This window comes from Aptenodytes forsteri, unplaced genomic scaffold (genome assembly GCF_000699145.1).
Source record: "Aptenodytes forsteri isolate BGI_AS27 unplaced genomic scaffold, ASM69914v1 Scaffold75, whole genome shotgun sequence".
NCBI lineage: Eukaryota > Metazoa > Chordata > Aves > Sphenisciformes > Spheniscidae > Aptenodytes > Aptenodytes forsteri.
The window spans coordinates 1,648,741-1,663,062 of NW_008794171.1; the positions used below are offsets into that span (position 1 = coordinate 1,648,741).

The window sequence follows — 14,322 nt, forward strand, 5'->3', positions numbered from 1 at the left end:
GTGGCCCTCCTCTGGACCTGCTCCAACAGGTCCACGTCCTTCTTGTGCTGGGGACCACAAAGCTGGGCACAGTACTCCAGGTGGGGTCTCACCAGAGCAGAGTAGAGGGGCAGAATCACCTCCCTCGACCTGCTGGTCATGCTTCTTTTGATGTAGCCCAGGATACAGTTGGCCTTCTGGGCTGTGAGCGCACATTGCTGGCATATGTTCAATTTCTTGTCCATCAGTATCTCTAAGTCCTTCTCTGCAGGGCTGCTCTCAATCCATTCTCTGCTCAGCCTGTACGGATATTGGGGACTGCCCTGACCCATGTGCAGGACCTTGCACTTGGCCTTGCTGAACTTCATGAGGTTCGCACGGGTCTACCTCTCAAGCCTGTCAAGGTCTCTCTGGATGACATCCCATCCCTCAGGCAAATCAACTGCACCACTCAGCTTGGTGTCATCTACAAACTTGCTGAGGGTGCACTCACCCCACTATGTCACTGATGAAGATATTAAATAGTATTGGTCCCAGTAATGACCCTTGAGGGACACCACTCATTACTGATTTCCACTTGGACACTGAGCCATTGACTGTAACTCTTTGGACATGGCCATCCAGCCAAGTCCTTATCCATCTAACAGTCCATCCATCAAACCCATATTTTTCCAATTTAGAGGCAAGGATGTTGTGGGGGACCATATCAAAGGCCTCACAGAAGTCTAGCCAGATGACATCCATAGCTCTTTCCTTATCCACTGATGCAGTCACTCCATTGTAGAAGGCCACTAAAGTAGTCAGGCTTGATTTGCCCTTGGTGAAGCCATGTTGGTTGTCCCTAATCACCTCTCTGTCTTCCATATGTTTTGACATAGCTCCCAGGAATAACATTGCAAAGTTTTATCTGTCATGGCTGGTGAAGGTTCTGCCCGTGCTGGCCCCACTCATCCATCCCTGTGCCCACATGGCGCACACCACAGCAGAAATGTGACAGTATGGAGAAACAGGAAAAAGGAAACTGCAGCAGCTATGCAAAAACACCCCTCACCGAACGCCACACTAGCTGGAGTCAAAAAACATCCCGCTCTGCCAGAGGAGAGGATGCTACCGCAGCTCTTTCCTCTGTGCTGACTGCAGTGATTTGCTGTGGTGCTCGACATGGCCTGGAATGATGGGGGGGCATTCCAACAGGGAATGCATCATTTTAATTCAGGATGTTAGGCTGCCTTGCTCTCTTGCATTTGTCATCAGAAAGGAAAGGAGCATTCACCCCCACCCCCAAGCTGACTTTCTGGCTGGTGTATCTGCACTGTAGCCTTCAGATGGTGCTCAGCAAAGCCCAGGGCTGCAAAAAGAAGCAGTCACGACTCCCCCTGAAATCCCCTTAAAGCGGTGTGCACAACGTAGCCCCAGAGCTTCCGGACACTGGCACTGGGTTAAAATGCTGCTCCCTGCTCACCTGCCTTTGGAGTTTACTCCCTCTCCAGCCTCACCACTTCTGCCTGCTGCTAGGACCTCACAGCAGGATGCCCTGGGGGGCCACACTGACCTGGAGGGCTCATTTTACCTTCCTGAGACCAAAACCACGTCTCCTAGCAGTACCTGGTGATCTGAGGCCATGCGAGCCAGTGAGCCCAGCGAGCCCTGTGCCGAGTTGCTCGGCAAATCACAAGGACAGCCCACCATGAGCACAGCTCTCACACCATCTCCACAGTGCCCCTTTCTTTTGGTGCCCCAGTGTGTAAATCCCAACAAGGGACCCCATGCCCGTCGTGGGACTGGAATATTTTTTTTGCTCGAAAATCTGAACAATAAAGAACATCATGAGCAGTGGAGCAACAGATGTCATGATGCAAAAGATGCTCCACAAGCATGTGCAAACACAGCCAAGCACGCGGCACCTCCTCAGTGCTGCTGACAGCCAGTCTGCACTTGCGCGTTTTACCACAGTGATTAATTGAGCTAAGTGTGAGTTTGCTTGTCTTTACCAAAATAAAGGCCACAGCTGATTTTATGCAAGTAAAAGCCCAGCTGTCTGGACACAGTTATATCACTACAAAGACACAGATTTGCAACAGGTACAGATTTTCTCACTTCTTTATGGGAATAGCTTAGTGTAATATAATTAAATTGATCTCTGAATCTAAACCAGTGGAGATATAGCAATTTTTCTTTTTCATAATGAAGTAGTACATTCTTTGGTCGTAGATACACCCTTTAAACACTTGCAGGAACTCCTGACACTGTACTTTTAGGAAATCGCAACCTCCCATCAATTTGACCTTTTCACATGCACTTTGGTCTGTCTAGCTTTACACTACAGAGGGAGGAAAGCTCCCCGGGATCTCCATTTTCTTGAACTACAAACCACTTGTTGAGCTGCTAAAGATTTACACCCTGTAGCAGCAGCAGGCACCAGATTCTCAATAGCCAGGGCCACAGGAGAGACTCTCCAAAGTGTTTTCCAGCTTGGAAACTAAACCAGCAAAATCAACATTACATCCCTTGAAGCGTGTCTGTTCAACATAATGAATACATTTCTGACTTTCCTTTGACTCGCTTAATCTGTCCCAATTTCATTCTGATTAAGCCTACTGCAAAATCGCCAAGTGTATATGCAATAAAATCAACAGAGCGATTCATACTAACAAATCAACATTTGTAGAAATAGGAGAGTTGTAACATCAGCTTAGTTCACATCCAACCACTCACATAAAGCTCCAAAGAAATGAAGCAATCAGGATTATCTTGAACCCCTTCAGACTTAGTAAAGAATGACATTCTCAAAATGCTTCTACTGTATTTTAAATGTTGATCTTACTCTGCATTAAAGCAGGTTAAAATCTTCCAGTCAAACACGTTTTCATCGAAAATCGTCCTTAAAAGCATGAAACTGTTGTAACGTTATGAGTTTTGGGTATCTCTGCAACACTGCAGCTACGTTTCTATTGAAAACATATTTTTTTGTTGACATTTTTGTAGAAGTAGGGCTCCTACTTCTCCCTATTCTAAAAGCTGGTTTCCTTAGTTTTTTCTTTTTTTCTTCTTTGCATTGCATTGCAGAAGTATATGGGAGCTTTTCAAGGGCTACCATGCTAGGGTCACCAGACTGCACTCTCTCTTTTAAGTGATGTATAGCTTGTGATATATGTAATACCTTGCTATATATAGCTTGCAATACAGTGTCTTCAGCAAAATGCTTGACCATGGACCTCACTTTCATGAGAAACTCCTCAGAATTCAGCAAGGCCACTCAAGCCCCCAAATTTCGGCATGGTCTTAATACATCTCTTATACTGGAACCCCTGGAAGGAAGAATGACCAACATAGAGGAATTCTGGGGGGAATTTGTAGCTGTATGTAGGAATAAGAAACCCTGAAAGGACAATTAATGATGAAGTCCACTTGCTGCTGACCACCAGGAAATCGTAAATATAGAAGAGCTATTGCTCAATAAAGCAGGGCAGTATAAGGAAGTAATGAAATGAAAATGCCTGTAAATGTTCTGGAAAGGAAAGTTCACCACTACCCTGCTACAGGTACAATGCAGCTCTCCTCTATGTAGGGATGAAGGGTGGCCAGTGGAGGAAGGACTTTGTTTCCAACATACCATGGCATTTACAGTCATAATTAAAATGCCCTCCTCTAACCTATTTAGCTCATCTTTCTCTGAATGCTCTGCCTTCCTTTGCCTCTAGGGCAGACTGGCCTACTTCATCTCTCAAAGACTCTCCCAAGGGACTTCATCTCACAACCTCACACATCTACTGTGGATGCTCCAGCTGAGTCAGCAAAGAGAAAGAGGCGTTTCTGGGGTGCAGATCTTTGAAGATGCCTTAGGCTTTTACCTTACAATAAGAGTAAAAGTGCATGAAAGGTGCTTATTCCTGCCCACTGACCAGGAGCCTTGAGTCTGGATACTAACCTCAGACCCAGATGTCTACCTGACTTCAGCTATGATTTCTGCAGTTATGAAGCAGACTTCAAATGCTATTCTTTGTAGCTGTGAATAACATAGAGGAATCAGTGTTGTCACCGTGGGGGAAAAAGACAGGATCCTGGGAAAGTCAGTAAGCCCAGTCTAATGCTCATGGTGTAAGGAAACACAGTTATAGACCCATCATTAAATGCTGATACAGCAGAAATGGGAGAAGACTTTCCATAGCCAAGACGTAGCCCTCATGGTATCCTCTGGTTTATGCAATCAGCAACAGTTGCAGCACCTTGTAAAGACAAAGGTTTATTTCAAAAACCATTTTGCAGACTTGGAATCACATCTCTAGAATTCACTATTTTGTTAGTGAAGCTTATTAGTGCTAGAAAGACTTGGCCTGGCCTCTTCAGGGGTGATTACATCAAGATTTGTAGGGCAAAATTATCATCTGAAAAGACACACACTGTATTAAACATGTCCTCCGTAGTTAAGAGAGGGACAGGATATCTTATTTCTTCATAGGGATCTACACCCAGAATAAATACTCCTTCTAAAGCCCAGCTGATTTTCAGCAAAGGAAAAGGTGCCTTCCTCAACCTCTGCACTCCTAGAGGAACCAACCGGAATAATAACACAGAAGGGTAAGGAGAAATGACATGGGCATCACCCAAGCTGTGGGTATGGCTTAATTTCCCTTCCATTTATTTTAATGAAAGGCAGATTAGACCGGAAGGAGAGGATACGAAGCTCTTCTGCAGGGCTGCCAGCATCCATGTCAGCTGGAAGCGCAGCCTCTGACCCACGCTCGCGCTTGGGCTATCCTCGCAGAGAAACGCCAGCAGAAGTCAGCTTGGGCGTGACATCCCTTGGCTTGGCCACGCTGCCAGCACGCCCGCCTGCCTGGGGTGTCTTGGGGAGGAAAAGGAGCTCCTTGTAGTCCCCTCAGCGGCCACAGACATATGGCTGAATGAGTAAATTTCAACAGGTTGTCTGAAAACAGTGGTAATGTGGGGGGGGTTAATACACAAATAACCAGAGAAGCTACAGACTATTCTGGCAGTTAAATATAGGCTTCTACATCCAGGCAGGGTGGAATTTTATGAGGCACATAAAAAACTGGGATATCTTTAAAAACAGCCCAGATTTATTTTTCAGTTGCATGCCGTCTTTTAAAATGCATGGATTAAATCAGAATTAAAAGGTGCCTACATGATTGACTTCTGCATGTAGCCACGAATGAAGTCTCCTCAACAAGCAGTGGTGTTTCCAGTTCAAGGCTTCATTTGCATCATACACACTTTTTATTAACGGTGCAGAGAACGAAATCATTCTGGATAAAAGACACCAGGATCTGACAAGGGCCACTGGGAGCAATGAAGGGGATTCATTGCACTGGGTGATCTGGATCACTGCTTAAGCAGGGCACGGAGAAACAATATGGACTTGAGCAGATCCAAGTTCATCCACCCAGGAATAAATACAGCAAGCTACATTAAAAGGGTGGGAAATCCTATCCTGGGCTGTGACTACCCTCACATGCCTGACCGGATAACAAGGTGGATGGGGAGCTCCCAGGGTGCCAACATCTGAAACAGCAAGTATTAATGAGCTACATAAACGAGGAACATTGAGTCGCATTGCAGAGGTGATATTTTATCTGATTAGCCTCTGGTTCAGCTGGTACTGCAACGGTGTCCAGGTTGGCTTTCTGCAGTGAAAACAGGGGTTTTGACAACAGTGAAATAATTATGGGGCTCCAGGCTCCATCTGTTAAACACATTAAAGGACAGACAGCACAGGGCTCGTCACTGTATCTGACAAAGATATTGCAAAATCCCAACTGGTAACTAGAAAATACTGGCTAAAACTAAGATGCAGATCTGCGCCAGAGATGGCAATTAGCTAGTGGAACAAATCTGTAAAGGCTGTGATGGGTTCTCCAGACAGTGTTATAATCACCAGGACTGAATGTTTCACAAACTGGTGTTAATTCACAGCGTTGTGCAAAACACTAAATTAGATTATTTCCAAGCCCTTTTACCTGACAAGCTATGGCTCTCTGAACATGCACCTAAGGAAAGTTAGCAAAGACACCATTCAGGAATAGCTGCATATCTAGGAAAGGAAAGGTTTTCTAAAGATTATTACACTTGGCCAACTTAAAGCATTCAGAAGTCATGAGTCAGGGCCCCAAGCATCATGCAACTGGCTTAAAAATACTGATATTTTAAAACAGGAACAAATATCGGTTCCTTTTTATTTGCCTTCTGTTTTTTTGGCCTTTTAAGCTTCAGGGTTCAAGCTCTGCTCTGCAACTGTGATGTCCATAAAGCAGAGGTCACCAAGTCTAATTTATATAAATGCTGATATTACTGCAGCATCATATGACTCTAGGAGGTCTTCAGGACAACACCAAATATCTTGAGATTTACAGTAAAGTTGTGAGATTTCACCACGGTGATTATAAAGGCAATGTTCCCTTTAAAACCAGCCACGTGCAAAAAAAAAAAAGCCAAACCAAAAAAGCAAGTTAAGCAGCAGCTGCAGCTATCCCATCTCCTTCAACAGCTCCCTGCCAGCATTTGTGGGTTTCCAGCCACATTTCCCTCATCAAGCCAACCCAAAAGCAAGTTAAGCAGCAGCTGCAGCTATCCCATCTCCTTCAACAGCTCCCTGCCAGCATTTGTGGGTTTCCAGCCACATTTCCCTCATCACAGAAAGACTGGGGGGGAGTGGGGGATCGGTGACCCTACAGGTCTTTTCCATCCCACCCACCATCTGTGGGTGCTTCCTCTGGACCGATGCAGCTCTGTGCTTCTCTCCTCTCTTTTCTGGAAGGCAGAAGCCTTTTGAACAGTCCATGTCCAGAGGATGCCAGGATGGATGGGCGGGGGAACAGATATAGCCAGGACAGAGGGAAGGAGATGCTGGGATATATGAGATTCCCATCTGACCATGGGAAAAGCTCTATTTCCATTAGCTTCTTTCCCAGGCCCTCCTGACGAGATGAAAGCTGGAATTTCTCACCTCGCTTGCTCCTCTAACAGAAAAAACAGCCTCTCCAAACCCTTCTCTTCCATTAACCTTATGAAACCAGGTAGTCCCCTACCTCAATCTCTCTTATCAAGCTCCTCCATCCCAGATGGCTGGCTGGGAGCCTCCCCAGAGCCCAGGTAAGGGAGGAAGCGGTGAGCAAGAGCAGAGGCACAGGAAGGTTTGTGCTTGGGAGCAACCCAGCAGTGTAACACAGCCCCTGGCTCTCCTCCAGCAATGCTCAGGGGCTGCCGCCCAGACAAGTCCTCCAGCAGAGATGGGGCTGACTTCCCCGGACAGGTAACCTGCCTTAACCCTCTCCATAGAGAGGAATATTTGGGGCAGAGGCCATTTTGTGAAATTGCATTTTAACCATGCTCATTCCGGACCTGGGCAAGCCCATCCTGTGACGCAGCCCAAGATATGCGCGGGGATGCACCGGAGCAGAGCTACTGCAGACAGAGAAATGGCAAGTGATGAGCACACTGGGATTACTGCCACTTCCTAAAGGCTTTTGTCACCCAAATCTTCCCAGATAACAGGGCCTTAAGGGGATCCTGCAGTCCATGGGGCCAGTTATAAGCTGGGATATGGCACAGGAGAAGAAACCAAACCAGTTCATACCAATTAAGAACAAGTCTGGGTAATGCCAACAGTGAATATTTCACTGCGCCCAAGCAAAGTGAAAGGTTGACATTCCTGTATCACAAAATATCACAGAAAAAAGCCTGAGATGAGGATGAAGACCACTGCTTGCTGACATCTCCTGTGCAGCCAAATGTCCCCCAAGCCGCTGGCGCTGTGCAAAGCAATGGCACAAGATACAGTCTGCAAGTGAGCAACTGTCCTGCTAGTGCTAATTACCGCCTAAAATGTAGCCAGCAGGAACACGTAGGCAGGAAACATCCCCCAAAATCCAGGCACCGTGTGAAAGGAGCTAAGAAGGACCTGAAAATCCCTGTCTGCACACCAGGACCCAGAACTGCCTTAGAGAAAGCACAAGAGAGACCATACACCTTAGACCAAAGCTAGCTTTCATGAAACACCCCCCAGCTATGCCAATCTCCTACCCGACCCCTGGAAACACGTGCTCGAGTAGCCAGCAGGAATATATGCAGACTGAGAGGTATTCAGGCCCTTGCTGAGCTGCAAGAAAGACACCACCCAAGATTTTTTAATAAGTCTGCACCGCAGTGGCTCTGCTCTGCCACGCTGCCAGTCCTCTGCTGCACAACACATCCCCCCGGTGCCCCTGAACCTGCCAGGAGGGACATTTCTCCACCGTCATGCAAAGAAAACAGCACACGGGGTAGCAGACATCCCCTCTGCAGTGTGATTTGGCGGTTAAACCATGCTGCCTTACCAGGAATGAGCAGTAAGCACCATCACGAGCCAGAGGGTTTCTCCCCACAACTGCTGGGGTGATCCAGCAGCACCTTGGGATAAGGCTGTGGGCTGGCCTGCGCTGTCAGTGTGGAAAGCTGCACTGAAATCAAGGGGTTTCTCAGCATTAACCTTGCTGATCAGGCACCTGGACAAGGTTTTGAAACTGGTCCCAAAGGGCTTCCCACTTGACACCAATGCCATTCCTGGTTAGCTGCAGCAGTGCATGCAGCGCTCAGGTCCGCTCGCTTACACGGACTCAGCACAACAGACTCTGTGGGTATTGAATCAGTATTTTCTAAGAGTAATAAAAAAACCCAAACCAGTTCCTTTTCTGTGGGGATGAATCTGCTTGGTGCCGGAGATGTTTGTTAGCACCGCAAATGGCTGCGGCAGAGCATGGCCCCAGCTCGAGCCTGTTGCCCTCAAGTTTGTATAGCTGTTTCTTAGCATAAACAGAGATTTTCGCTGAGCTCTTAAAAATATCATCTCGCTCTGAAAAAAATTGCACAAACTCTGCACAGTGGTAGGCTGGTAATCAAAACACATGTGTAGCTGGAGGAAGGCCAGCGGCACTCAGCGCGGGCCCTCCGCTTGTCACAACTGCCTTGCAACATTCATGAAAGCCACGCTCCAAGTTCCTCCCCATCTTGACACGAAACCTGTCACTTTTGCAAACACAGGAAGGCAGAGCATTCACCCCCTGATTTCATGCCTTACAAATTTCAGAAAGGAAGAGCCGGGTCAGCTGCGCCATCTTTTCGCTGTGCCTGCGCTGTGGCAAAATAAGTGCAGGCAAGTTAAGTCGACGCCGACAAAACCTCTGGGGATTTTGGGGTCAGAAAAGTCCTAATGAGGCAACATGCAACACGAAAACCACCCACAATCACACCAGACAACACCAGCCTTCCAAATCCGGCAAAATACTGTCTGAACAGTCAAAGAGACAGGGATGAGACAGAGAAACACTTGTATTTAGGTACAGCAAGGAAAAGGGAGCCCTTAACGCACGGGCTCGCCTCTGAAGGCAGCAAAACTGCCTGGGCACTAGGCAGGACCCGCGCCGCTCGCAGGGATCAGCTCGCAATGAGTAAACACCCCGGATTATTTTTAATGTGCTTGGAATAAACCCATGCTCGTGGGGAGGCCCGGCACCATGAAAGCCCCACGTGAGCTCTGTTGGGAAGATTTAAGTGGGGCATAAGCGGTGTATATGCTTTGTATAGCCCTCTTGGAGATGCAGGTGCCTCCACCAGCTGTCCCGTGCAGGCCCGGCCGCGGGGGTGTGATGTCCCCACCACGTGCCTGAGGCTGAAGCTCACAGGGGCCACGTCTACACGAGGCCCAAGCCCCGCAGAAGCCGGCTCCTCCAGCGAGGGCAGGATCAGGCCCCTCCGCCAGACCCCCCCCCCCCCTTGACGGTCATTACCTGCTGACCCCGTACTCTGGGGGCGGCTGGTAGCGGACGAGGGCCTCCTCTGCCCGGGCGGGCTGGGGGGCGGCGTAGGAGGCCTTGAGGACATCCTGCGCTGGCTGCTCGCTGTAGAAGAGCCCATGCTCCTGCGCCTTGCTGACGGGGGCCACTGCCTTGCCTTTGTAGGGGTACTCAGGTGGCGGGCCCCGCGGGTCTGTGGCCTTGCCGGACGGTGGGGCCGCCTTGAAGCCCTTCCCGCCCCCCGGGGCCGGGGGATGCTGCTTGGCCCCATTCCTCTCCAGCGAGAGCTGCATGATCCTCTCACTCAGCGAGCGGACGTGACCCTGCTTCAGCTCCTTCAGCGCCTCGTCCTTATGCGCCTGCCCGCTGTTGGCCCGATTCACCGTCGGCCTCCCCTCTGTCCTGGACTTCTGGCCGGATGCACCATAAAAACCCGGCGCAGCGGCAGTGGCTGGCGGCTGGCCTCGGAAAAACTGAGACTGCGCCTTGGCCTCCTCGTAGGTGGGGAGCTCCTCGGTGCCGTGTGGGGGCTGCGGGGCCCGGGGCTGCTTCTCCATCGCAGCACTGTCCCCCTGGTGCTCCTGCCCCTGCGGTTCCTGCCGCCCCGACGGCTGGACCATTGGCGGCTCTTCGGGCGTGAGGTTTTCTGCGGAAGAGAGAGTGCTGGCAGTGCTGTTGGAGGGGCCGGCGCTGCCCGTCGCCTGGTGCTGTATGGCCAGCAGGTTCATGTTCTCGCTGGGGTTGCCATACCTCAGCCGCTCCTGGATCAGGCGCTGCAGGACGGTGCCGGCTGCCACCTCCTCCGCCCCTCGCATCTCTGCCTCTGGGACCCGGCGGAAGCTGGGTGGGCGCAGGGTGCAGAGGGCCTCCTCGGCTGGGCAGGGAAAGAGAGAGGCGGCCATTAGCTCTGCTGCCCAAGAGGTCTGATTCCCCCCCTTTTTTTCCCTCTTACACCCCACGGCTGTGACCCCGTGCCCAGAATGCACCCCTGGGGCAGTGCCCTGCCAGGGTACCCCTGGGAGCAGAGGGGACATGGCTGGAAGCCACCAAAGGAGGCAGGGCACCACTCCCTGCTCGTCCCCCCATGCCAGCTTATCCCTAATTCTGTTTCCAGTGGCCCCTAAAAACATACTCCCATCCTCTCCCTGCCCTCCCCTCCATAATACTCCATGCGTCCCATACCCATGGCTCTGAACCCCGTCCCGAGTCAACAGAGGGACAGGCGATATCACAGGGAAATTCGGTCTTTTCTAAGATTAGAATAGAATAGAATAGGACAGGACTATTTCAGTTGGAAGGGACCTACAATGATCATCTAGTCCAACTGCCTGACCAATTCAGGGCTGACCAAAAGTTAAAGCATGTTATTAAGGGCATTGTCCAAATGCCTCTCAAACACTGACAGGCTTGGGGCATCGACCACCTCTCTAGGAAGCCTGTTCTAGTGTTTGACCACCCCCCCGGAGATGCCTTGCATGGCTTACAGAGGCAGCCTGCATGGCAATACTAAACGAGATGCTACATTTTTAATGGCCAAAGTCAGATGAGTCAAATCCCCTCCAAAGTGCACTGCCTGCCACGACAAAATATAATACAGAATGTGTCGCAGAAAAACTGTGAAACGACACTGAAAATAAAAGGGTCCTAAAAGTGCCATTAAAGAACACTCTGTGCTCTGGCATCTTCCCCTAAAACTGCAATTTCCCTTCTGGACAATAACGGTATTTCTAAGAGAGTCAATACTAACTTTAGTAATTTTGCTGGGTGAGTATAAGGAAGGCATTATGGTCATAGATGTAATGCCAGCATCTTAAAAAGAGCACAGACAGCTCAGCTACACAATCCTAACACAGGCTAATGAAGTAATTCAGAGGCAATGGTACCATTTTTGCACCACATACACAGTGGAGCTTGCCTGGAGCTAAGCATCTAATAGCATATAACCACGGCTGGGAGGCTGGGATCCCTCCCTCCTGGGAGATGTCTGTCTGAATAGTGTCTGAGCCCGGAGGGGTGCTCCTGAAAGACCCCGGTGTGAACAAAAGTGAGAATAAGCCCGCAGCTCTGGACAGAGCTCTCCCATGTCCCTAGGCAAGAAGGAGGTGCCATTTTGAGTTCAGTTTTCTGAGGTCATTCTTGGCAACTTTCTCCCTCTTTCCTGCTGTTTCCAATTCTCAGAGGAGTTCGTCAGAAGTACTTACATTTGTTTTTTGGCATTTGAAAGTAGTTAAAAGGCAAACTTTCTCTTGAGGTCTGGTATTTCCCTGAGGTTTCATCAGTTACTGTACATGCTGTGGGATAACTTATATACAACCCGGATGCCAGAGGGGAAGAAAAGCCTTCGACTCTTAACTATGGGAATAGGTCATTTCCACTAACATTTCTGCGGCAAAGCCTTAAAGATGATTGTGGGGCTCGAGGGAGAGAGAAGATTCCCAGGCTGTTTCACTCCACGCCTGCTCTATGAGATACACCTCTCCTGCTTTCCCTGAGACAACGTTATCTGCCTACCAGCCTGACTCACTGGGGTTGCAGCCTGGCCACCAGCTTTCAGAGGGTCTGTCAGCTCCCTGGAACACTGTTTGAGCCAACAAGATGCACAGACACACACATCTCCATCTACCTGGCTGTTGCACAGACAAGTATCCATCTACTTTATATGCCCCTGCAGCTACAGCAACCTCTTACTGCTTTATTTGTGTTATCACAGCGCACAGAAGCTTCACCATACTGGACTTTTTTGCAGATGTGCAATAAAACCTCCCTAACGTACCAGAAAGCTCACAGTGTAGGTTGTTAGACTATGCCTGAGATAAGCCTGTGGAAAGTGGAAAAAGCCAATGCTACATTGTCAAGGCAGCTCTTTATCATACACCACAAGGATTTTCACCCCTGTACTAGATATCTGTTAGCATCCTTATATCTAGGAGATGTACTTTAGCTGCCTATTGTTGAGGTCCAAAAGGATCGACCACAGTGTGCCTTCCACAGGGTACCTGCGGTCCTGCTCCATCAGCAAAAAGCTATGGACCTTGGTCCAGCTGTGCAGTGAAGAGCAGCCATGTCCTGAAGGACAAGCAGAAACGTTGCATCCTCCACAAGCACAGGTGACAAATGATGGTGGGTTTAACAGTCAAGTCAAAGGTAACTCCCCTTTGAGTCTACCGAGGATGAGAAGCTGGCCTTCAACTCCGTAAGTATTATTTGTAAATGGTCTAAACTGTTCAATTTATGCTTCAGGAAAAACCTGGAAGTAAATGCAGTGGGTTCGTATGGAAGCATGGCCACCCACTTACCAGCTTTTTCTTTGGCACTGATTGCTTCAGCTGCTAGCGGAGAAACTTCATGCCTGCCAGCAAATAACTGGTGATCCTGGTAAAGAAAGCCAGTGTCTTCCAGTACCTGGACTGGGCTGGTAGGCTTGTAACAAACAGATGTGGAGCCTGCAAGAAAGAAGAAAGGGTTGTCAGTAAATAAACCACTTGAATGACAAAATACAAAGCCATGACTTATGACAGAAGTCCAAAATGTTTTCTTGAGCGTGGTTAGGTACCTGAGAAGCCCTGCTGAGGCCACTGAGCCAACCACCTCTGCTGTCCTCACCACCCAAATAACACCATTAGCTCTGAGGAACAAGAGGCAGCCACCAAGTCATGTTCCTTGCACCAATCCAGCCTGGCCTTTGAGGTCCCCAGACCAGATACAAAGCAAGGCTGGCACAGCCCGGCTTCTAAGAGCTGACAGTGACAAACTCACAAATCAAGGCACGGCCCTGGGACATGAAGCCAACAGAGCCAGAGTAAAAGTGAAAGAGGGAGTGGGTAAAAAGAAGGAAAGAAGGATAGGTGAGGACCCAGCCACACATTCAATAGGGCTGAAGTCTGGGAAAGGCTTTGCCACAAAATCCGCTCACGAATAATAGTTCAGCAACACAGAAAATTGCTGAAACATAAAATACAGCGAACACTATCAAGGCAGATAGTTTGTAAATCACTTTGTCCAGATGTTCTTAATACCGTAAGAAGACGATGTAGCTGGAGAGCCACAGGAATGTGTCCGGCATACCAACTGCACAGGAGCCGCATGCCTGAACTCCGGTGTCCCACAGACATCGATGGCTGGACTAGTCCCCCAGCCCCTTTCACAATCAGTGAGCAGGAACAAGCTCTCCTGGCAAGCAACAAGGCTCATCCTAAATCTGCTCTCAGGCATGGCTTTCTCCAGCAGTGCTTGTTTTAACAAGCTTATACAAAATGCATCACAGCAGTGTTAAGACAGGAATGACATTGGCATGACCCCACAATTCAAGAAAGACCCAGACAGACTGGAGAGGGTCCAAATGAGGGCCACAAAGATGATCAAAGGGCTGCAGAACCTGCCCTATGAGGAAAGGCTGAAGGAGTTAGGTCTTTTCTCCCTGGAGAAGGGAAGGCTTGGGGGGGACCTCATCACAGTGTTCCAGTACTTAAAGGGCGGCTACAAAGAGGACAGAGGCTCGCTCTTCACAAGGTGCCACACGGAGAAGACAAGGGGTAATGGGTACAAGTTGCACTAA

At 49.1% G+C, this 14,322-nt stretch overlaps 1 protein-coding gene across 3 annotated transcripts in view; it reads right to left on the reverse strand.

The window, feature by feature from the left end:
* The window catches only part of AMOTL1 (angiomotin like 1), a 49,632-nt gene extending 36,430 nt beyond the window's left edge, over nt 1–13,202 (reverse strand). The window contains exons 1-2 of one of the 3 annotated variants that reach the window (XM_009282129.1): nt 13,064–13,202; nt 9,762–10,641 (exon numbers count right to left, since the gene is read on the reverse strand). In XM_009282129.1, the coding sequence (XP_009280404.1) occupies nt 9,762–10,582 (821 nt within the window). In that variant the 5' untranslated portion in view covers nt 10,583–10,641; nt 13,064–13,202. Of the gene's footprint in view, nt 1–9,761; nt 10,642–13,063 lie in introns of those variants that run through there. The other 2 variants (XM_009282115.1, XM_009282122.1) reach the window with 2 other exon arrangements.
* Nucleotides 13,203–14,322: the final 1,120 nt, after the last annotated feature.